This window comes from Mytilinidion resinicola (assembly GCF_010093595.1).
Source record: "Mytilinidion resinicola strain CBS 304.34 unplaced genomic scaffold BDZ99scaffold_24, whole genome shotgun sequence".
Lineage (NCBI taxonomy): Eukaryota > Fungi > Ascomycota > Dothideomycetes > Mytilinidiales > Mytilinidiaceae > Mytilinidion > Mytilinidion resinicola.
The window spans coordinates 292,716-313,905 of NW_022985460.1; the positions used below are offsets into that span (position 1 = coordinate 292,716).

The 21,190-nt window shown below is 49.1% G+C and overlaps 10 protein-coding genes across 10 annotated transcripts; 5 read left to right on the forward strand and 5 right to left on the reverse strand.

Annotated features, from left to right (window-relative positions):
• Window positions 1-1,339: 1,339 nt before the first annotated feature.
• Window positions 1,340-2,021, reverse strand: BDZ99DRAFT_545872 (NAD(P)-binding protein; the record flags this gene model as incomplete). Its single annotated transcript, XM_033726857.1, has 1 exon — window positions 1,340-2,021. A coding segment is annotated over one exon (636 nt), but the record flags the coding sequence as incomplete, so codon positions are not given.
• Window positions 2,022-2,786: 765 nt separating this feature from the next.
• Window positions 2,787-3,441, reverse strand: BDZ99DRAFT_398880 (uncharacterized protein; the record flags this gene model as incomplete). The annotated part of the gene is made up of 2 exons (XM_033716102.1): window positions 2,787-3,071; window positions 3,133-3,441. 2 exons carry the CDS (start codon window positions 3,439-3,441, stop codon window positions 2,787-2,789), a joined length of 594 nt encoding a protein of 197 aa, XP_033570949.1.
• Window positions 3,442-3,612: 171 nt separating this feature from the next.
• Window positions 3,613-5,503, forward strand: BDZ99DRAFT_452431 (MRG-domain-containing protein). Its single transcript, XM_033718274.1, has 4 exons — window positions 3,613-3,957; window positions 4,171-4,402; window positions 4,521-4,908; window positions 4,965-5,503. Exons 1-4 carry the CDS (start codon window positions 3,794-3,796, stop codon window positions 5,144-5,146), a joined length of 966 nt encoding a protein of 321 aa, XP_033570950.1. The 5' UTR covers window positions 3,613-3,793; the 3' UTR covers window positions 5,147-5,503.
• Window positions 5,504-5,760: 257 nt separating this feature from the next.
• Window positions 5,761-7,990, forward strand: BDZ99DRAFT_452435 (uncharacterized protein). The gene is made up of 9 exons (XM_033718275.1): window positions 5,761-6,132; window positions 6,182-6,353; window positions 6,412-6,517; window positions 6,777-6,918; window positions 6,971-7,008; window positions 7,065-7,216; window positions 7,272-7,283; window positions 7,351-7,417; window positions 7,474-7,990. The coding sequence occupies exons 1-9, from the start codon at window positions 6,101-6,103 to the stop codon at window positions 7,731-7,733; spliced, it is 981 nt and encodes a 326-aa protein (XP_033570951.1). The 5' UTR covers window positions 5,761-6,100; the 3' UTR covers window positions 7,734-7,990.
• On the reverse strand, window positions 7,910-8,888 carry BDZ99DRAFT_545880 (P-loop containing nucleoside triphosphate hydrolase protein; the record flags this gene model as incomplete). The annotated part of the gene is made up of 2 exons (XM_033726858.1): window positions 7,910-8,774; window positions 8,831-8,888. 2 exons carry the CDS (start codon window positions 8,886-8,888, stop codon window positions 8,086-8,088), a joined length of 747 nt encoding a protein of 248 aa, XP_033570952.1. The 3' UTR covers window positions 7,910-8,085.
• Window positions 8,889-9,045: 157 nt separating this feature from the next.
• On the forward strand, window positions 9,046-11,768 carry BDZ99DRAFT_467715 (DUF1741-domain-containing protein). The gene is made up of 10 exons (XM_033721080.1): window positions 9,046-9,193; window positions 9,249-9,305; window positions 9,359-9,484; window positions 9,543-9,623; window positions 9,671-9,824; window positions 9,872-9,984; window positions 10,030-10,364; window positions 10,418-10,828; window positions 10,876-10,937; window positions 10,988-11,768. The coding sequence occupies exons 1-10, from the start codon at window positions 9,167-9,169 to the stop codon at window positions 11,509-11,511; spliced, it is 1,890 nt and encodes a 629-aa protein (XP_033570953.1). The 5' UTR covers window positions 9,046-9,166; the 3' UTR covers window positions 11,512-11,768.
• Window positions 11,769-12,855: 1,087 nt separating this feature from the next.
• On the reverse strand, window positions 12,856-14,107 carry BDZ99DRAFT_426149 (uncharacterized protein). The gene is made up of 3 exons (XM_033717107.1): window positions 13,803-14,107; window positions 13,394-13,748; window positions 12,856-13,338 (listed from the first exon to the last, which is right to left on the reverse strand). The coding sequence occupies exons 1-3, from the start codon at window positions 13,896-13,898 to the stop codon at window positions 13,067-13,069; spliced, it is 723 nt and encodes a 240-aa protein (XP_033570954.1). The 5' UTR covers window positions 13,899-14,107; the 3' UTR covers window positions 12,856-13,066.
• Window positions 14,108-14,259: 152 nt separating this feature from the next.
• BDZ99DRAFT_157207 (nucleotide-binding domain-containing protein) lies at window positions 14,260-16,176 on the forward strand. The gene is made up of 8 exons (XM_033712843.1): window positions 14,260-14,452; window positions 14,510-14,623; window positions 14,669-14,795; window positions 14,844-14,866; window positions 14,924-15,433; window positions 15,485-15,709; window positions 15,784-15,845; window positions 15,910-16,176. The coding sequence occupies exons 1-8, from the start codon at window positions 14,340-14,342 to the stop codon at window positions 16,017-16,019; spliced, it is 1,284 nt and encodes a 427-aa protein (XP_033570955.1). The 5' UTR covers window positions 14,260-14,339; the 3' UTR covers window positions 16,020-16,176.
• A 412-nt stretch (window positions 16,177-16,588) lies between these two features.
• Window positions 16,589-17,492, reverse strand: BDZ99DRAFT_491343 (60S ribosome subunit biogenesis protein NIP7; the record flags this gene model as incomplete). The annotated part of the gene is made up of 7 exons (XM_033723101.1): window positions 16,589-16,714; window positions 16,790-16,824; window positions 16,881-17,039; window positions 17,097-17,182; window positions 17,238-17,336; window positions 17,388-17,420; window positions 17,470-17,492. 7 exons carry the CDS (start codon window positions 17,490-17,492, stop codon window positions 16,589-16,591), a joined length of 561 nt encoding a protein of 186 aa, XP_033570956.1.
• A 158-nt stretch (window positions 17,493-17,650) lies between these two features.
• BDZ99DRAFT_502821 (uncharacterized protein) lies at window positions 17,651-21,185 on the forward strand (the record flags this gene model as incomplete). The annotated part of the gene is made up of 5 exons (XM_033723922.1): window positions 17,651-19,552; window positions 19,989-20,015; window positions 20,076-20,326; window positions 20,388-20,929; window positions 21,056-21,185. The coding sequence occupies exons 1-5, from the start codon at window positions 17,656-17,658 to the stop codon at window positions 21,183-21,185; spliced, it is 2,847 nt and encodes a 948-aa protein (XP_033570957.1). The 5' UTR covers window positions 17,651-17,655.
• Window positions 21,186-21,190: the final 5 nt, after the last annotated feature.

The window sequence follows — 21,190 nt, forward strand, 5'->3', positions numbered from 1 at the left end:
AAGGCACGAGCTCAGAGGCAAGATAGTACTCAGCCTACGCCTCAGCCTACGCCTCAGCCTCAGCCTCAGCCTCAGCCTCAGCCTCAGCCTCATCCTCAGGCACAGAGGCTTAGCCGAGAGGAGCTTCTACGTCAGCTTGCGACGTATGATGAAGATATTGAGGCGGAAATTGACCGAGATATTGAGCAGGCGGAGGCGGTGATGCGAGGGGGCTAGGCTCAATGCAAAGGAGCCGTAATAAGGTGAGGTTTTGACAGGTTTGGCATACTTGTAGACACGTAGGCACTTCTAGAATAGAATTTCTATTCTATACTTAGACTTAGACTTATACTTATACTACGTGAGCTCGTACGTGAGGCTAAACGAATCGGTGAGGCTACAGAAGAGCAGAATGCTGCCAACCTATTTCACGCCGATTAGTATAGCCGTACGTGAGCTCGTACGTGAGGCTATACAAATCGGCGAGGCTGCACGAATCGGAAAGGCTGCACGCCAATTCGTATAGCCTCACGTGATGTATAGGTGAATAACCGGAGCTCCGGCGCAGTGCTCCGAGCCAATTAGAGGGCGGTGAAACGACAGGGGTTTAGGGGGTGTACAACTACTAGAAAGGGGGGTGTACAACTACTAAAAAGGGGGTGTACAGGTACTAGCGCCCTATCTAGAAGGGGAGGGATATTAGTATACCTCCTAATTACTCCGCATATACCCCCTTTTTCATTCCACGCACACCCCCCCTTTCGTTTGATCTTCTAATTGGCTGGAGCGGCTCGGAGCTTCGTCCGGAGCTCTATTCTCACGTGCATTTGCACGTGTAGCCTTTCTTATTCACTTAGCCGTACGTGAGCTCATACGTGAGGCTATACAAATCGGCATAGCTATATAGCCTCTCTATTTTACAGTGCATTCTTTCCGATTCGTGTGGCCTTACATATGAGCTCACGTACGGCTGTATATACGGCTGCACGAATTGGAAAGAATGCACCGTAGAACGGAGAGGCTGTATAGCTATGCCGATTCGTATGGCCTTATGTATAGTCTTACGTACGAGCTCACGTACAAGCTTATTTACGAGCTCACGTACAAGCTTACATGTGAGCTCATGTACGAGCTCACGTACGGCCTCGCGTATAGCATCACGTGCAGAGAGACGTAAAGGTGAATGCCCAGAGGAAGCTCCGCGTTGCTCCGAGCCAATTAGAAGGTGGTGAAGCGCCAAGAGGGGGGGGTGTGCGTGGAGTGAAAAAGGGGGTGTGCGCGGAGTGATTAGGGGGTGTGCCAATATCCCTCCCCATTCTATAAGAGCGTTGTAATGTTATTTAATTTTGTTAAAAAAAAAGGCGGTGTGCATAAGTTGATGAGCGTGCACGAGTTGGTGATCACTTCTACGTGTTGTCAAACTTGTTGTTTCCAGGTCCGATATGATGGCCTGCTCTCCCAGCCCTGGCATTGCGGACCAGATTAGGAATCTGGCCCTCGTCTCCCTCGCCATACATAGAAGTAGGACGCAGCGCAACTGTCAACATGGAACCAACCCTGCGATTGGCAGCCAGTACGATATCCTCCGCGACTGCCTTGGTATGAGAGTAGTAGTTGGACTGCTGCGGGTAGTACAAGACTGGCAGGGTCTCATCCGCATTGATCAGAGGGTGATAATGGTCGTGTACAAGGGACGAGCTGGAGGTATAGATGAATGCCTTGACCATTCCTACTTCCTGTGCGCCCTCGATGAGATTCCGTGTTCCATCTATGTTGACCTTGTCTAGGATCGCGCGGTTTGTCTCGAAAGGATTCGGAGACGCAGTATGGGACACCACAGTAGGCCGGACTTTCTGAAGCAAGGGGTCGATGGCACTCTTTGATGTAATGTCCGCTTGATGGTATGTGACACCAGACACGAGGTTCCTGTCGGTCTTGAGATCGAGCGCGTGAATTTGGTCGTGTTTGACTCCGTTGTCCAGTAGGTCTTGCACGAGGTGGTGGCCGAGGAAATCGGTGCCTCCAATTACCAGGATCGGGCTATTAAAAGTGGTTGCGGCAGTAATATCCGCATTTAGAGTATTTATGCTCTAGAAGAGGAGTTAACCCGTTTACTAGGTAATTATAAGGTCGTAAATCAGCTAGGGAGTGTAGGTGGTGCGAGTATGGTGTGTGTAGCAAAAGGCGTTGGTGGCATGTACGCAGCCTTAGAAAATTAGACGTGAGAAGTATAAGAAGCAGGGTTTATTAGCCATTTATTAAATTCGCTTTAATTTGTGCCCTTCCTTCCAGATTATCTCTAAACAGAAGAACCCTGTCTTGGATTTCATGAAGAGTAATAGGGCGACTATGTGCCTCCAGCTGAACGGGCACCTTCTATAGCATGAATGCCTGCAACTACTGTCATAGCACGAGTATCGGGTGGAGCCGAAAGGCCCAATAACCCTGATGTGCTCAATCTTGCATCCTCGAGGGCACTTCTGAGGGAAGAAACGACGGTTTCCTTCTAAAGCCCCCTGACTTAATCTAGATGACGAGGAAGGGTATTCCCTACCTTGCGTCGGGTTGAGAGATTCTGTAAAGCTAGTCGTTGGGTTCGCCAATCGAATTCTGGATTTGCAGATTCGTTACCAAAGATAATCAATGCGGGCATTCTTGGGGATACAATCCATGCCTGACCTAAATGATCAGGTTGTTTGAAAGCCAGACAATTGGCGCAGCATTGCTAGCAGTGCCCGATAAGTTTGAACTTGGGGTCGATAGCGGAAGTTCGATATGGAATGTTAAGATCCGCTCGTAAGCCGTATTCATCCGTTCTTTGCAGCATCACAGGCAGCGACAAGCCGCTTGAGGGTGACCAGAACGTCCTCGCTGATATCTTCCCTAGCTCCTGGAGTCTTCGTGAATCGACCATATCGTAGATCGCTTAGATCCCCCACTGAGGTCTGGATCTCGGCTAGAAGAGCGTCAGATTCGGCCTCCATTGTCGCTATTTGGGACTCAAGCTCCGCAGAGGCGCGTTCTATCTCGGGGACGACGGTGTGTATGGTGTGCGCGTCGCGGGGCGTGTGATTCTGCGAGGGACCGAAAAGCTGAAATAGCATTGGTGAGCGCGGCTCATATTGTTTGGGGAAGGTCTACAGCAAAGCATACCTCAGCTTCTCCATGGATTTCTTGCCCACCAAGCTCTGGAATGTCGACTTGATCAAATTTCTGCCGCGAGTTGAAGGTTGCGCGCCTCTGCTTCTCCCCTCTGTTGACTTCGGCAGCTATGTTGCGCTTCACATCGTCGGCGTCAATGGCGCGTTGGTGCTGTAGTTCGCGGTAGAGTACTTTTATTTCAGGCTCGGATTGGAGCGCGCGGGGAAATAGTTCGGTGAATTGACGGAGCGTCATGAAGGCGGGCAATGGAGCGGGAGGAAGTAAGAAGTTGCTGAGGATGGATGCTTCGGTGGGTGCCATGGTAACAAACGTGAGCGGCGGTGGTGGTGATTTGTCGTGGATCGTGAAAGTGTTGAAGCTGTAGGCGTAGTGAGCAGTGTCGCTGGTCGGCTCGGACTGCCTCAGGGCGCGTCGACGCGTTTCGAGGGCGGCCAGAATTTCAGAGCCCCAGATCCACCTTTACCACAGCAAGCAACATCCATCTTCACCATCGCCATCTTGAAAACCCTCGCAAATTCTCCCAACGCCCTTGCGATTGCCTGTCCGCTGCATCCTTACTGGCGGGTCAGATCTCTGCGGTGGTGAAACTCATTTCTCACTCCTCATATTTGTGCGAGGCGATCAGCCTCCTTCATCCTCACAGCTTCACATCATGGCGCCCTCATCGGAGCCCATGTACAAGAAAGACGAGAAAGCGCTTTGCTTCCACCATGAGCTTTTGTATGAAGCGAAAGTGTTGGACTCGAAGCTAGAGGATCCAGATGACAAGCGTAGTGCCTATCTTTACAAGGTGCACTACAAAGGCTGGAAGAACACGTGAGTCCCTCCTCCTCTTCAACTCTAGATATCTCGTACATCCTCTTCGCCGACTTATAGGTCATTTCCTCTGTATCCAAATAGCCTTCTCGGTGCTAAACACATCTCTCTGCTCCTGTCAACTGCCCTTAGCCCAGTCGCTATATTTAATTTGACTTGCACAAATACTTTGCCTCCTTAGTTTCGATTATAGCTTGATGACCTTCTTTCTAGGTGGGATGACTGGGTTCCGGAAGATCGTCTTCGAAAGCTCTCTCCAGAAAACAAAGAGCTCGCGCACAACTTGCGGCATGATATGCTACAAGCTCAGCGTAATCAGCGTAGTGTGCCAGCATCCAGCAAGAAGAAGACGCAGAGCTCGACTCGTGGGAGCGAGGAGCGACAGACATCCGTCGCGGCAGGTCCCAGAGGACAGAAGAGGGGTAGAGACTATGAGATCGAAAAGGTTAGTGAAGATCACCAAACCAGTCATCAACTGCCACATTACATTAATCGAAGACGTCCTATTGCTCCGTCGAACCGGTCGTTTTGACATAAGGCATACTAACGTGAGTTCAATCTAGGAGGAATCGTTCCAAAGTCGCCTGGCCGTACGAATCTACACACCGGACAGGCTCAAGAGCTTGTTGGTTGATGACTGGGAAAATGTTACCAAGAACCAGCAGCTAGTTCACCTTCCATCGAAAAAGCCGGCATCGCTTATTCTCGACGAGTATTTCGAGTACGAGAAGGCTAGAAGGCGAGCGGGAAGTGCTGAATACGACATCCTCGAGGAAGTCGTCCAAGGATTAAAAGAGTACTTCAATAAGAGTCTGGGTAGGATCCTCCTTTACCGCTTTGAGCGGCAGCAGTTCTTCGAGATTCACGAGCGGATGGAGACTTCCGACGACACCTTGTCAGGGCAGCAGATTGTGGACATATATGGAGGAGAGCATCTTCTCAGACTGTTTGGTACGCTTTTGGCCTCATGCTCTAATTCACTACACTACTGACCGCCGAACGCTCAGTGTCAATGCCGGAGCTAATTGCGCAAACAAACATGGACCACCAATCGGTCAATCGCCTTCGGGAGGAGCTCAGCAACATGCTGAACTGGCTCTCGAAAGACGCGAATGTGAACACGTTTTTCACGGCCACTTACGAGAGTCCCGGACAGGAGTACGCCGACAAGAACCGTGGGGCCCACTAAGGAGATGACATGCAGAAGGTGGAACCACAGAACGTGATCGATGTCCGAGTCGATTTGGCTTAACCGATGGACTGGCTGCTTTACTTCTCCGAGCACTTTTTAGTGGTTTTATTGATCCTATCTCAAAACTTGGATGGCGTGCGTGGATGGCTTAAGGAGTACTCTGACCAGCCTGCGCGCGGCAACTCTTCACATTGCATTTTGCTTGCTGAGAAGAACACAGCACGGAACGGACAGGATGGCTGGACGCTGGTCATGCTTAAGTTCGGAGTACATTGGCAGTCATTCGGGGTTCTTCGGTGAAACCAAGTTACGGGCTTTACAGTTGCCCCGAAAGGAACGTTGTAATTTTAGAAGACAGGAAACTTTGTTTTAGAAGCTGAGCAAAACCATAGACCTTCACAATCTTGATGCGGAGAATAGCTGCAGAACGTGACCACTTTTGCAAGATAACATTGCGCGGCACCGAGTGATACCTGATTTGGCTACTTGGCGTGGTGTTCTTGTCTGGGCCTATTCAGCCCAACTCTCCTTTTTTGCGGAGAGATATATTCTAGTAGATTGTACCCTTGTACATATCGGCATGGTGGTTCCGTGACAACACAAGCAAAAGCCTTTTCGACGCGCACTGCACCTGTGGCGTTTCTTGACTCGCGCCGGCTCGCTCCAGACGCCTCACTATTCGTCGGTGCTTGGTGATAAGCTTGCCGTCCAATGCCTGAGCTGACGAGCCCTAGCCTCGAGGCCGCCGATCCTCAGTGCGAATTCGATCAGCCGCGCGGGAGTGCTTTTTATCTCCCGCCCGCGAGAGTATGGACATACAACATTGAGCGCACTCGTTCCCCATCAGACGCCGTCAGACCTCTATCATGCTCTTCGTGAGTGGTCATCATCCCCCCTAACTGGAAAGCAGTAGCCACGACACGGAGCATCGACTGGTCTTCCGGAGTGAGGATGTTGCCTTTGGTGGTGGAGGCCTGGGTTTGGTAAGAGCTTTGGCAACCTTGTCATTATCAAGATCTTTAACACCTATAGGTATGGAGTCGTTGTAGTGGTTGCGCTGGCCCGCTTCGTATCCCGCGGGCTGCTTTTCGGCACGATCACGAAACTCCAAATCGATGACTGGATTATGGCGTTTACATTATGTTTATACACTGTGCTCGTTGTTTGCATCAACATCGTCGCTCATGCGAACTCCAATCTTCTCGTAAGGAATCATGGGAGCTATTTAGATTCGCAACTATTCAGAAGCTCATGTTTGACAGCCACCGGGGTTTGATGTGAATCATCTTACTGCACAAGATATCAGAGACCGTGAGTACGGGAGTAAGATGATTTTGGTAGTCGAGCAATGCCAATGTTCTATTATCTGTACGTACCCTGTATAGGTGCTCTTGCTGTCAATGTTCCTAGAATGCTGTTGAAACAAAACTTAAATTGTGTTAATTACAACAGCCTCTTAACTCGCGTTTCAGCCCCTTTTACAGTGGCATGAAACATTCGACGAGGCCAGAGAGGTGTCTTACACATGATCTAAGTGGCACTCGAGGAACATTGGCACTAGAGGATCTAATATCTGTCTTAAGCCCCTTCAATGAGGATCCGCTAATGTGTTTCTCGGCAACTTAAGGGCTCTCAAAGGCGTGCTTACTGATAATGTACTATCGCCTTACATATAATCTTAAAGAGAACATCGTTATCAAGATACTAGTAGTATATGTGGCGGCTAGTTTCTTGATTATGGAAATATGCTACCTGGCGGTTTGGTGCAGGTATGTAGCCCTTGAGGGTATTCTACGTCATGTACTAACCCGGACTTCCTAGGCCATTCAGTAATTATTGGGCGGTACCCACGCCAAATAGTAGGTGTTATCGGGAACCCGTATGTCTGGTCCAGAATCTGACCATAGACATCTAGTCCAGTGCAGCGCAGCAACCCATCACCTCATCATGAATGCTGTCTTCAACATCTCTTCCGACCTCTTGATGCTCGTCGTAGCTCTCCAAATGCTCATCCGAAGTCGGCTTCCCCTCCGTCGGAAAATTGTTCTATCGGGTATCTTCGGACTCGTACGTAAACTAATGGGGCCCAACTGCGACGAGAATTCACTAACATGAACCGCAGGGAATATTTGTTGTACGTGACTTTGGTCCCCTGACGGCCCGCGGCGCTTATTTATTTACCATGCTCATTCACCGTCTAGATACTAGCTGCTGTTTTGAACAAGTATTACTCCTTCACCCAGCCTTTTGGGGGGGAATGGACCTATTGTATGAAACCCCAGCGTCGTTCATTCCCACAGCGACCCAACTTACACTTCACTTAGGGTACGTCCGCGAGTCATCAACCGCTCTCCTGGTAGCAAATCTGCCGTTCTGCTGGACATTGCTTCGCCGTCTGTTTAATTTGCGTGCCTTTGATAGCGGTGGCGCTACTCGCTCTCAGCGGACTGCAACAACGAGAGCGACAGGCCGGGTGGCTGATATCGATCGAATGAGCCGGATTAGCGAAGGAAGTGTTGGAGGTGCGAATTCCGCTACTCTCACACAGGACACCGACAACAGCCTCCAGCCGTTAAATGCTTGAAAAAGCGTTGACTGCATGACTATAGAAATAGAGAAGGCACATAGGAAGATAGAGGTGAAGGTACAAGCTAGCAGCAGTCCAGAGACTACGTAGCTTGAAATAACTACGCTAGAGAGAGAATACAGCTGCGATGACCGGCACGAACTGGGAATATAGGCGATTCATTTCCTTAGGATACCCCAAGCTTAAAGCTAATTGTATGTATTTCTAGCCTCATATACAGCTCGAGCTTTATCTTAGAATCGTATTTGTTGGTTAAGCAGCATCTGTGTGCGATCATACTATTACTAACCTAGACACGTCCACTGGGAGAGGGCGCCTGTGCTGATCAGCAAGATAACAATATCGTTGTCTACTTTTCTTTGCCCATAGCTCTTTCGATATTCTGAAGCGCCCACTCCAGACAGTGCTTCATGCTCGCCTCTGCTTCCCTAGGCATGCCATGAATATCGGCACGTTTGCACACATCCTCATCCAGTTCGCCTTCGACATCGCCTTGCTGGAACAGAAAAGAGTGGTCTTTTACGTAGTTTGGCCAGACTATCTGGTCTACATATCCCGGGGGGTCCTCCCAGAAGCCTTCCAGGGTAACGTAGCCGGTCCTTGCCTCCCGTCGCGCCTTTGCTGTGCGGTATGAGGTCCTGAGAAACAGCCGAACGTCGAAAAGATCCCTTATATCGGACATTTCGTTGGAAAAGAGTAAAAAGCCATCGATTATTGCGATGGGGAGGTTCCACGACTTGTCTGTGACGAGGGCTTGGACTCGTTGCTTTAGCTCTTCAATATAGGCGGGATCCACTCCATGCTGACCGACGGCATTTTGATCCTCTTTTGAAACCAACGTCGGTGGACACGAGCCGTGTTTCTTGATGTACGAAAGAGCATCACGAAAGCCGGCAAGGTCCAAAGACTCAATGCAGTCCCAGTCTTGGACGCCTTCTCGAACGGGGATCTCGGAATCGATGCGATAGAAATCATCTAAATGGAGAATGAAGCTCTGCGGTAATATATCACGCAAAAGACGAGACAGAGTAGTCTTCCCTAAACAGGATTAGCAATGTTGGCAGACATGATATTCTATAAGCAAAAAAAAATACCCGATGAGCTGGGGCCGGAAATGCCTAATAGAAGCGCGGTCGTTGGAGCAGAAGCCATCCTGATATAAAGTCGCTGTACGTGTTGTGGTTGCGAAGAACATGCAGCATGTTGAAGCGGGAATGTTGAACAAGGGTCTCCACGTGGGGTTCTTGGCGGGCTGCTTTTTTAGTGACTTCAATGGAGCTTCCTCGAAAGAAACACCAACTTCGCAACACCACGGCGCCAATCCCCATGCTTCTTCCCTCTCTCCGTCGCCGCAAGCTCCCACGCACTCTAACTGCACGAATCGACAGCTACGGTCGCCCTGGCGTCTTGCACGCGCAGCGGCTGACAGCATGGACCCCTCCCCCCTCACACAGCAGGTAAGTCTGCAAATACACGCTGCCTCCTCACTAGCGGGACGCTGACATACTTCAGGCTCGACCCGAGACTTTTCAACCACTGATTGTCCAGCTCTACGAAACGCTGTTCCGGGTTCGTTTATCACGATGATACTTGCACGAGTCAAGGGCTGAGTCGGGTCACAGGAGGATGACGAAGAAATCGAGCTATCCGAGGGATTCTGGCAAGAATACTTCCTGCTGCGGCCAGACCGTACCAGTCTGAAGCGCATTCTTGGCTATCTGAGCGGCGATGACCTTCTGCACATCCAAGTATGCTCGCCGCTGGACCACATCGCCTCCACAATCTGCTGACACCAATCACCTGGAGGGTCGCACGCAGCAACTCTTCCTCAAGGCTATTGAATGCGTCAAGCGTGGCTCCTCGCCGTCCGACGAAATCGCCCTCGATGTGAGCTAGCCATGTTCTCCAACAATGGCAATCTACTCACAGTGTAGACCTTGATAGTCTTCTTAGGCGCTGTCCTCAGCAAGAAGTACACGAATCCCAGCTCGGATATCATTTCGGTCCTGACTGGTTTGAACAACGCGGATACTGTCATGTCGGACTTTGTGGCGTCGTTGGACATAGTAATCCGGACTGGTCGAAGCAGTGAGTGGACTGTGAACATCTTGCACGGCGATTACTCACTGCAGTAGTGCAAGTACGACAGAAAGCTGTCCTAGCTGCGCTGTCAATCACCGCTGGCGCATACCGGACGGGGCTAATATCTTATTTCACACATCGTGATCTCTTTCCCTCTTTAATGAAGGTAGGGAAGCTAGTCGCTTTTATAAGCATTTGCTGATTTATACAGTGTATTCAAGACTCGGAAAGCAGCACTGAAGCAGTTGCCCCATTCTTCCTCCTGGGCCTCTTAGCCAATTACAACAAGTTCGAAATGCAAAATCCATATCGATTGCGGCTCGATGATTTCGTGAACGAGGCGACCATCCGCAAGATAGTACTAGGGTTCGGTTCGACGTGTTGCCAGTTACGAGACAAATACGTTGCGGTGCAGGACGATCTACCAGAAGGGTGGAATTTAGGCTCTACACTGAATTATATCAGCCTTGGGTTGCTTGCGCCTGGGTCTCGGCCGACTACTCCTGTGCCGAACCCCGAGGAGGCCAAGTCTCTTTTCTCCATCCTGTATGGCAGTCCTTATGTGCGGCCCACCTTCCGTTTGCTAATTTGTCCTTCAGTCCAGATCCGGAAGTGGGAATCATTCTTGCCACATACGACTTTGTCAACGCGAACAAGGTTTTCTGCTTTACTTTGGTGACTCTCGACGGTCCTACGAAAGGGGATCCATCACCGCTTGCTTCGTTTCTCTCCATGACATCTTACTTGTTTCAACATGCCCATCGATCTTTACGAGCTTCGTTGTATACCTACTTAAGCCTATACATACTGCAAATCACCGTAGAAGATCAAGCCCTGGCCAAGCGAATGTGCAGCGAGGACAGCAAAATGTCCGTACGACTTTGCAGGCAACGTCAACCTTACCTTCCTCTGGTCAAGGGAGATCGGGTCGCTATTTCATTCATTCTTGACATGATGATTGATGGTATCAACCACAACTTACGGAGGAGATTGGACGTTGAGTTCTACATGTTAGTCCAGCACTCTTGAGTCAATGGTGTCGTCGCTGATTACGTAGATTGTGCCTTGGCGTGATTTTACGCATTGTATCCTTCCTCAGTAGATCTAGGCTTCGATTAGGTACGCTTTTGCTCGAGCATGCACTACTAGGATTCTCTAACAGCATCTAGCTTATCACTGGTCAGAGCTCTGGCGCACTCTCCTCTCCTTCCTCCGATTCTTGGTCACTTACGCAAATGATGTCAAGTCTTTGCCGCGATGCTCGCAGATGATCGACGATGTGGTCAACTTGATAGCCCTAAGTCTTTCGGTTGGAGAAGCTTTTCTACCTGATCCAGCTTCCTATGATGACCTCTTCTACAAGTTGGTTGAGACGGGGGATATATTGACCAAGTTTCGAGACGCATTTGACTTGTCAACCCACGCGAGCTCACATTCCATGGAAATACTAATCAACGTGTCCACACACTATTACACTCTTCTTGAAGGCGATAAAGGCAAGGCGAAGGGGAAAAATCTCAGCCCGAGGGAGGTCAGCAAGGTTATAAAGCAAGGATATGATACCCTTTCGATTCAAACTAAGGAGGGGCTGGATCACTGGGACAGGTTTCGAGAAGTCGATCACCGCAACGTGCTGAAGAGACTGTCTCGCATTGCAGTGGAAGATGCGAGGAGTTTGATCGAGGAAAGATAGCACAATTGATCACCACTTGCTCGAAACTGCGTCTTCCTTGCGCTGAGATGAGCACAATGTCAAGATGTTAAGACTTCATATATGTATACCGCTACTATTGCATATTGCATAGAGGGTGATAGACTTCTTAGTAGCCTGGAGACTACGATAGATGGCTAAAGGGGGGAGAATAAGCGACTCCTCAATGGTGTGGGTGGTTGAGCAGGAGGTGTAAAACATGACAAGCGACTAATAAAGCAGTTTTATAAGCACACCCCACTTGGCTTTAGTGTTGAATATAGCGGGTTTTTTCGGAAAACCACACAGAAAACTACACAAGAACCACATTGCGCGGAACCATATTGCGCACGGGCTAGCTCGCCCGCAAGAGGAAAGGTCACGGAAATAAAGAGGAATTTCTTTATAAAGTGGTTTGTGGTAGCAAAAACCCACCTAGTAGATGCCGTTTATAAGGCAGATTAGGTAGCACTTGAAGCGTTGGAGGCTGCACAGTTTCCCAGAAGTTGTCAGTGCCCGTGAAGAAGGGAGTGGCAACACAGCAAAAGTAAGACTAAGTCCAATTAGGCTAATTTTTTTTTTTACTATGCCTACTATAGTCTATTACCTATTTAGGACAAGTGCCCATTTTAGAATTGGCTAGGAATTAAGCCCATAGTAAGGGTAGATAGATAGATAAATAGATAGATAGATAGATAGATAGATAGATAGATAGATAGATAGATAGATAGATAGATAGATAGATAGATAGATATATTATACTAGATATAGCATTTAAAAGCATATGTATAGGAAATTATTTTTTAGTATATATTACTTTAAAGCAAGAACTTAGTCTATGCTATAGAGAACCTCTTTTATTCTTTATAGCTACTTTTTATACTACTAGTTAAATATTATCCTATTAGTATATTAAATAAAACTTAATAAAACTTAATACATTCTTTGGCTACTATTAGCCGTTCTAGCTACTGTAAAAAGCACCTTTATAACCTAGCTATTTTTTCTTTAAATGCTTTAATTATAATATTGAATTACTTCTAGTTAATTATTCCTTAAAGGCTTTAAAAGTTAAATATTTTTTCTACACTTGTCTTAAATAGTAAGGGCCGCTAATAATATATACCACCTTCTATTACCAAGACGTCCTTGTTTTCTTATGCAGACATATAATATAACCTTAGCACGTTCTAGCAAGGTATATAAATTACTCCACCGTCTTTAGTAATATTTAAGAGCCAATTGGTTTAATTTAATAGATAAAAGGAAACTAAACTCTAATCTACACGGTGCAAAAACCTTAATAGTTCCATCTCGTCGGTACTATATTTAAATAACATATATACCCCCTGCCGCTCTTTTAGTAGGCGTCGTTGCATGTTAGATAGTAAAACAACGTGCAGCTAATTAATGGCGCCCTGAGCACAAACAATAAAATCAATACCCAGAGATGAATACAACACACGTCTTGCTCTTGAGCATTCTTACTCAGGGCCTAAGGAAAGCTAGTGAACACTAGTAGCTTCCTTGTTTCCGTTCACAAAGTATCTAATTCTTTCTATGGGAACTGGTCTTCGACTTGCTTGAACCTTGGCCATGAGCTGGTATCTTTGCCCAGGAATTTAGCCACAAGTTCGATGACACCCTGAATCTCCTCCGCATCTTTGGCGTTCACGCCGATGTATCGTGTGCCGCGTAAGTGAACCAAAGTTGTGTAATATGCGCCTTGTCCCATCGTGAGTGACAGAGTGACCAATTCGTTCTCCACCGTAGACAAAACGTTCAGATCCCCCAAGAATAGACCGTAAATAACGTAGTCCACGGTCCAAGCTACCTCTTTTAGCTAATTCCCTGGTTAGGTGAAGTTCTTGGGATGACTACTCACTGAAATCTTCCTCATTGGCATACGTGCCTTCAATTCTAGCAATTTCTTCTGGCTTGAACACTTTTTCCCACCACTCATTGCGACGTTGAATGGCACGTTCAGGTGCAGCGGCATACTCCTTCCGGTCCCACTCTCGCGCTGAATCTTCTTCTGGTTCCACGCGCTTGAGTGCGAAAAAGGCGTCGCTACAACGCGGCATGCCGGCCAGACACCAAGACTTCAGAATTACAGCGCGTAACCGTCGGGATACGTTCCGGCGTGATTCCTGGGAACTATCACTTCCGAGCTCTTTAATAATGAACTTGTACAGTTCGCCGACGTGTTTTCCGCCATCTGCGGTGATGAGGGTCGCTGTCTATTCACGGGTTGTATTAGTTGGGTGATGAGCCCGCATGGTGCCTGAACCTACAACTATAATATACCAAGCATCCTTTGAGAGAGATTTCGGGGTCTGGTCTCGGGCTGCTTGGAATACTGCCTCTAGTGATGACGCTTCGTTGGACATGATTGAAAATGTGCTGAAATCAAATGTTTCTAGTCCGCGTGGAACGTCTTTTTCTTGCAATGATCAGAGTAGGCGATTGAGGAATTGCTGTTATTTTACGGAAGATGTACGTTAGTCAGTGTACAGGACTGGCGGTCATCGAAACGCAATGCCATGATATTCATTATTTGATATATCAGACGATTGCATCGGGAAGTCTGTCAGTCGGGCCACACAATATCCACGATCCGAAGATGGTAACCTGGGACGGCTCGGTTGCGGTGGACGGAGCGGAGTTGTGAGACCCGGAACACTGTATGGTTCCTAAGGTTTGATTGGTCCCCGCATTTTGCTTCAACTCCCCGTTCTGTTCCCTCCGAAACGTGGACGCTGTTCAAATACTAATATTTCCATTCTTCTTCCAATTCGTCTCGCGAGTACTCTGTGTCTCAGAGTCACATCATGAGCGTGCCGAAACGTTGGATCGGCCTGGCACTAAGCATAGTAGCCTCCATAGTCCTGTACTATCATCCGGTTTCCTGGTTCTCGATGTCAAAAAGAGTTGTTGTTTTAGGGTCAGTGCTTCTTTTGATAACGCTTGTCAGTGGCCATTGACACCATATAATTTGTAGTGGAGGTGTTGTGGGTCTGCAGACAGCAGTCGATCTGCTTGAAGCTGGATATGCAGTCAATGTGATATCGAAACATCTTCCGGGTGATATAGATCTGAATTACCCTTCCCAGCAGTAAGTCCTCTTCAGAAAGACATAGTCCCTTTCTCACTTCACTAGGGCTGCCGCCACATGGGCTTCTGATGAGCCCGTGGTGGATGCTGAAACGAAACGGTGGTATGAGGAAGGATACAACCAGTGGGAGGTTATGTCCCAAGGCGACGAGTTTGAGTCTGCAGGTGTTGCTGTAAGTTAGTTGCGGTGCCTTGGTTGGTTGATATGTTAATTCTTAAAGAAACGACCATGTTTTCGATATTGGTGAGTTTCCCCATGAATTACGATTACGGCACAGAAGGTGACCCGTACGTGCCCAAGGGAAAATCCACCAGAGAATCTCGTCAAGGGCGGTTCGTCAGCACTTTGGCACTCAGAAGGAGTATCATCTTTTAGGATTCTGACGTCGGAAGAGCTGCCGTCGGGGGTTGGCTTTGGTACAACCTTCACAACCTTCTGCGTCAACGCACCGGCGTATCTTGAATACTTTCAATCCCGGATTCTTGCGTTAGGTGGAACTATCAAGCGTGCGACTCTCCCTGTCGACAAGGGTCTGGAAGAGGGATTGAAAGCAGCAAGACTGCTCATCGCAGACGAATTGGCTGGTTCAAAGAACCAGTCTATATATGCATATGTGAATGCAATGGGGATGAATGCGATGAGACTAGCGGATGATAAGACTCTATTTCCTATCAGGAGTCAGTCAATACACATCAAAGGCGAAGCTCACAAGATTGCGGACCGGATAGACGCGAACGGCATCTACTACGCCATTCCAAGGGTTGGCGAGGGTGTTACAGTTCTAGGAGGATTTATGGAGGCTGGGAATTGGTGAGATTTCTTGAGTTCCAATGGCGGAGCGAGCTGATTTTGAAACCCTAGGAACGCAACAGTCAACCCTGAGATTAACCGAAAGATTCTTAAAGGTTGCAAACAGCTAATACCAGAATGTCTGGATGAAAATGGCGAGTTCACGATTCTGAAAGAGTATGTCGGTCTAAGGCCGCATAGAAAGGCAGGACCAAGAGTAGAGATAGAGCAACTCAAAGACAAGGCGGAATTCGGGGAGAGCATCGTGGTGCACAACTATGGACACGGTCCAGGCGGGTAAGTTGATAAGAGTCGATGCTTTTGGTCTGCCCTAGAAGCCGTGTTCAAGGAGCTGAATTGGGCGCGCACAGATTTTTTAAGTCAGTGGGTGCATCGAGAAAGGTTGTACGACTCCTGAATAGCTTCGCATCAGGTGAGCTACCAATCTGGAATCGTGTATCTATGGGAAATACTAACAAGAAGTTTTCTATTCGCAGGGACCTTATCTGAAGCAGACGCTGAGACGTCGAGTTCATCCTCGAAGGAACAGGAGGTATTCGAAGGGTTCTATCGCCAGGGTGGTGACTCAAAGAAAGAAGATGTCTAAGACGAGGTTAATGTTACTAGCTCCTGGCGTTATGCCACCAGGCATCGCAAGTCACATGTAAGAATATAGTAGCGGGTCTGCGAGATAAGGTATCCAAATAGCCTCCCATGCCGGAATACAGATCGCTTCTTGACCATGCGTTGAAACCGATACTTTCAGATAATGTAGTGAGGTTGACTGCATAACGATGATCCGTGATCTGGAATATTACTTATTCGGCGGCATTTCATTGATAGCGAAGTTCTACTAGGACTTGAATGTGATTCTTTGAGAGACCGCATCAACTATGCTCAATCTCGCCTCTACTGCCCGCAAAGCTCAACAGGCCCGAAATACCCGGCTCGCAAACCAAAGTACTGCACGCACAACCGTTCTATCCGCGGCGCTCGCAGTGCAGTCCCGTAGTCATTTGGTAATAGCGTTTGCTGTGCAGCTGTACGGAGACGTCAGTTACTGTCCAGATATAATCGGTGAGTTATCAGGTCCAGCTTATGGGCCCTCGTTGCTGCCTTCGCAGTGGATACACAGCTGTTGCCGGCTTTCGTATCTCGTGTCATCGTCTTGATCGATCAGGTCGTGAATAGAGTGTCCTCCTCCCTGAGGTACTCTCCAATATCCCCCTGTCGGAAAGTCGTGACACCTGTTGGGTCCAGCCGTCTCGCCTCTGCTGTCGAGCGCGCACTCACTCCAAAGCCCTACGTATACGGATTAGCTACCGTCCCATTTGTCCTTCGAAGGTGCTTGAAGATATAGCTAGCTTGGATACTCACTAGAGGGGTGTCGTTCATGCTCAGCACTACTACACCTGTAGATGATTATGATAAGCCTTGAACTTGAACTACGTGTATTCTAGGACCATACCTTGGTGCTCCGGGCAGTCTTCGCTCCACCTTCCAACGTGCGCCTTGACCACATTCCCTCCGTACAAGAACGGCATCTCTCCATTTGGCTTCACCCAGACCTTATAGCGTGCGTGAGGAGCAACGATATCGAGGGCGGTGATGTGCATGCGAAATTTTCCTGTGTGTGAATCAGCGCGAGTGGCTTTCTGTGCTGCAGAAATAGAGACGGTCATACCAGTCTTTGTAAATTTTCCAACACAGGTCCCCAGTGAGAGTAGCTGGACTCGCGCAACACTGGTAGCCAGATTCGCTATCGACTCTCTATTGACGCAGTTAGTGCCCTCCAACGCGTGCATGAATTATCTTTCCACCGTACCGAACAAAGTATACGCGGTTGTTCTGGACTCGGAACACATTTCTATCCGATGAACTCGAGGACGGTTCGGCGATGATGCTCTTCAGGGATGCGCCAGTACTGGACGTGGTGAGCTGCTGCTCTCTATGATCGTTGATTTCGGGATTTTACTAATTTGCTAACTTCTCGAAGAGCGTCTTCGTCCTTCAAATGATTAGCTAAGATACAGGATACGCATTTGACCTAGACCTACTCGGTTTCCGTGAGAGGCCGCATTGTGAAAGTTTCAGATGGTATTGGAGGTCTTGGAGCTGCAGACGAAAAAAAGTTGCGGAGGTCTTTGGCCTGCAGACCGCGGAAGTGGGGCCACTATTCCCCCGGACCCTCTTTAATTTTTCTTCCAGCGATCACTCTCAGACTGCAACACAACTCACCATTCATGTCTCGAATACCTGCAGCGAAAAGGCGGCGTCTCTCGCCCCAAAAGTCGGGAGCATCCGCCAGCCCGCCCCCGAAATCTGCCAAAGTAAATGGAAACGCACAGAACGACTATCTTGTCACCGCTTCGAAATGGAACTTGGAGCAAGAATACGAGCAACGGCCACGAAAAGTCAAAAGCAAGGAGAAGGAGAACTCGAGACTACCAATTAGGACATCGAAAGGCTGGGTGGAACCTGAAGCAGTACTAGAGCCAGAGGTTGCGGCCGAGGAGTCGGATAGTTTCTTGGGTTTCGGAGATGAAGACGACGGCAGCGAGGAGGAGGAACCAGTGCCAGAAAAGCCCAAGGTTTCTTTGAAGCAGCAGATACTGGAAGCAAAGGAGGAGTTGGCAAGGCTGGCGAGCCTCATTAATGAGGACCCGGAAGAACATACAGGCTCACTGAGGGCGTTGGCGCAAATCGCTTCGTCGGAGAATATTACAATCCGCAAATTGGCATTGGCGACCCAATTGGCTATTTATAAGGACATTATTCCTGGATATCGAATACGACCCGCAAGGGAAGACGAGATGAAGACGAAGCTATCGAAAGAAGTCAAGAAGCTCTGGACTTTTGAGCAGTCATTGGTCTCCACATATCAGAACTACGTGCGGGAGCTGGCAAAGCTAGCAAAGGGTAGTAATGGCGCCTCATCAGAAGAAGTTGCCGGCCTAGCAACAGTCGCTATCAGCTGCGCGTGCAATCTCCTTGTTGCAGTCCCGCACTTCAATTTCCGAGGAGACCTTTTGAAGATCCTCGTCGACAAATTGAGCGGCAAACGAGTCGATGGTGATTTTTCAAGATGCCGCGAAACTCTAGAAACCATGTTCCGGAACGACGAGGACGGGAACGCGTCCCTTGACGCAGTTACGATGTTGACGAAGATGATGAAGGCCCGCCATTATTACGTGGACGAAAGTGTTCTAAATACGTTCCTCCACCTACGGCTGCTCTCTGAATTCTCACAAAAAGCTTCGCAGAATTCCGTTGACAGACCGTCGGAAGACGCTATGGCTGGGAAGAAACTGAAACAAAAGCGCGAGTTTCGGACGAAGAAGACGCGGAAGCTGTTGAAAGAGCGCAAGGCCATCGAAAAAGAGTTCAAGGAAGCTGACGCGACAGTGAGCCACGAGGAACGCGATCGTATGCAAGCGGAGACGCTCAAAATGGTGTTCGTTGCTTACTTCCGCATTCTTAAAGCGAGGTCCCCGAAATTGATGGGCGCAGTTCTGGAGGGATTGGCAAGATATGCCCATCTCATAAATCAAGACTTCTTCGGGGACATTCTGGAGGCCCTCAAGGATCTCATACACTATGCAGAATCTGTTGCGAACGACGATAGTGACGAAGAAGACGCCGAAGATATTGAGGAAGAAACCCCTCGTAATGCCAGCCGCGAGTCGCTGCTCTGCGTTATTACAGCATTTGCTCTCCTTCAAGGGCAAGACGGTAGCATGGCAGCGACGACACTTAAACTTGATCTGAACTTTTTCATTACTCATCTTTATCGGATTCTACACCCCGTCTCTCTGAACGCCGACATTGAGTTTAGCGCAAAGTCCCTTCATCTTCCTGATCCGCATGCTCCCGACGCTGCGTCGAATCCCAACAAGGTCAACATCCAAACCACCACCGTGCTACTATTGCGTTCGCTTTCCTCAGTCTTGCTTCCTCAGGCCGCAGTAAGATCTGTGTCTCCGATCCGTGTGGCTGCATTTTGCAAGCAGCTCATGACCGCATCTTTACAACTACCCGAGAAGTCCTGTCTAGCGATGCTAGGCCTCATGAACAAAGTGACTAAGATACATGGACGCAAGATCGGTGCTCTGTGGCACTCGGAAGAGAGAAGAGGTGACGGTGTGTTTGATGCCACGAGGGAGGAAATTGAGGGAAGTAATCCTTTTGCTAGTACTGTCTGGGAGGGAGAGATACTGAGGAGGCATTTCTGCCCTGCTGTCAGGGAGGCTGTCGTTGGGATTGAGAAGAATATTGCTGAGGCGGAATAGATGATTAGCTAGAACCATACTATGATGATACCTTGAAATCCTACCATCTGAAACTATAAGTTCTGTGATCTCGCAGTTCCAATTCACTTCGTGATAGTCCGTTAGATCACCCTGGTTGGCCACCTTGGAGCCGAGGATTTGCCGGCCTACGTGAAGCAGCAGCGCGTCGACCTCACACTTTCAAGCTGCTCCATCATTTTGCGACCACTTCATCAACCCTGCAATCCTCTCCAAAGCTCTAACGTCTGTTGCATAGAAATTCCGAAGGTGTCTGGTTCTGTCAACAGCTCTCAAGATGCCGCAAACTGCAGCAGGTAGGTTGCCCATCCCGTTGCCATCACGATGCACCACGAGACAGCAACTAACGTCCTCAGTGCGCACAACGCCCTCGCATACGGACCTCCCTCCTTCTGTGGAGAAAGCGTACTACCGGAAGTGCATCGACCTCCGAAGGCGCATCAATGACATTGAAGAGAACAACGCTGGCACTCAGCTACGGCTCAAGCGACTCAACCGGGCAATCACTAAGATGCGCCTTGAGCGAGCCTTCTTGCTGGAGCAGCTAGCCCAGCGAATGGAGTACAATGTGGACGAGTCGGACCGCAGTAGCAGCCCCCCGCCTACGGTATGTCTATGTGCGAGCGAGATTCGCAGCAAGAAGTGATGGCTGACGAGAGTATCCACAGCCGCAAGACAAGCCCCTTCGCAGCAAGCGGTCGCATCGGAAGAACACGCCAACATTGGGGGCTCACCCAAGTGGGAATTTGGCTCCTCAGCATCCCTCCCCACCTGCCACTCAGCACCAGCATCACCAAACAATCCTCAATCCAATGCGCACATTGTCGTCCGCTCACTCTACCCCCGATCCGAGCCGCTCTGGCCCAATCTTCTTCAATAATGTGCCCGGAAGCGCGGCATCCCCACCCGTCAATGGCACTGGCGCCACGCCGCTGCCTCCCATCCACTCGCATCTGCCGCCCCTGCACCCCCATCAGCCTCAGGTCCACCCGGGTCAGCCTGGCGCATACTTTGAGGCGCCCTACGATGACCGGCGCCCGCACAATAGCGAAGCAGAATATGCTGAGCGAAGGCGAGCGTATTCTGGCGGTCAGGGCGCACCAGTTGAGGGCCTCGAGGGCACCAATGGGGACAGGAGAGGACAGGATACTGAAATGGGAGATGCACCGGCTGGAGCAGGATTCGGTGGTGGATTCACTGCGGTGAATAGGTAGGAAGAGGGCAGGAAACGGGTTCACGGCTGACTGGTGGCAACGTTTATGATTTCACCAGGTTGCTGATTAGATCGTATGGTGGACACCGATCTCGAATCCAAACCTACTCGCGTTTTTCGCAGTCGTACTTGGTGGACGGGAGGTGGCACTACAGATCTCGGGGGTCTTCAGAAAGAGGTTAAAGGCAGCAGCGATGGTGTTATGGCGGTTGAACTTTCACTAGTACTGGCGTTGGAAGGTCACAGGCTATGATTTCC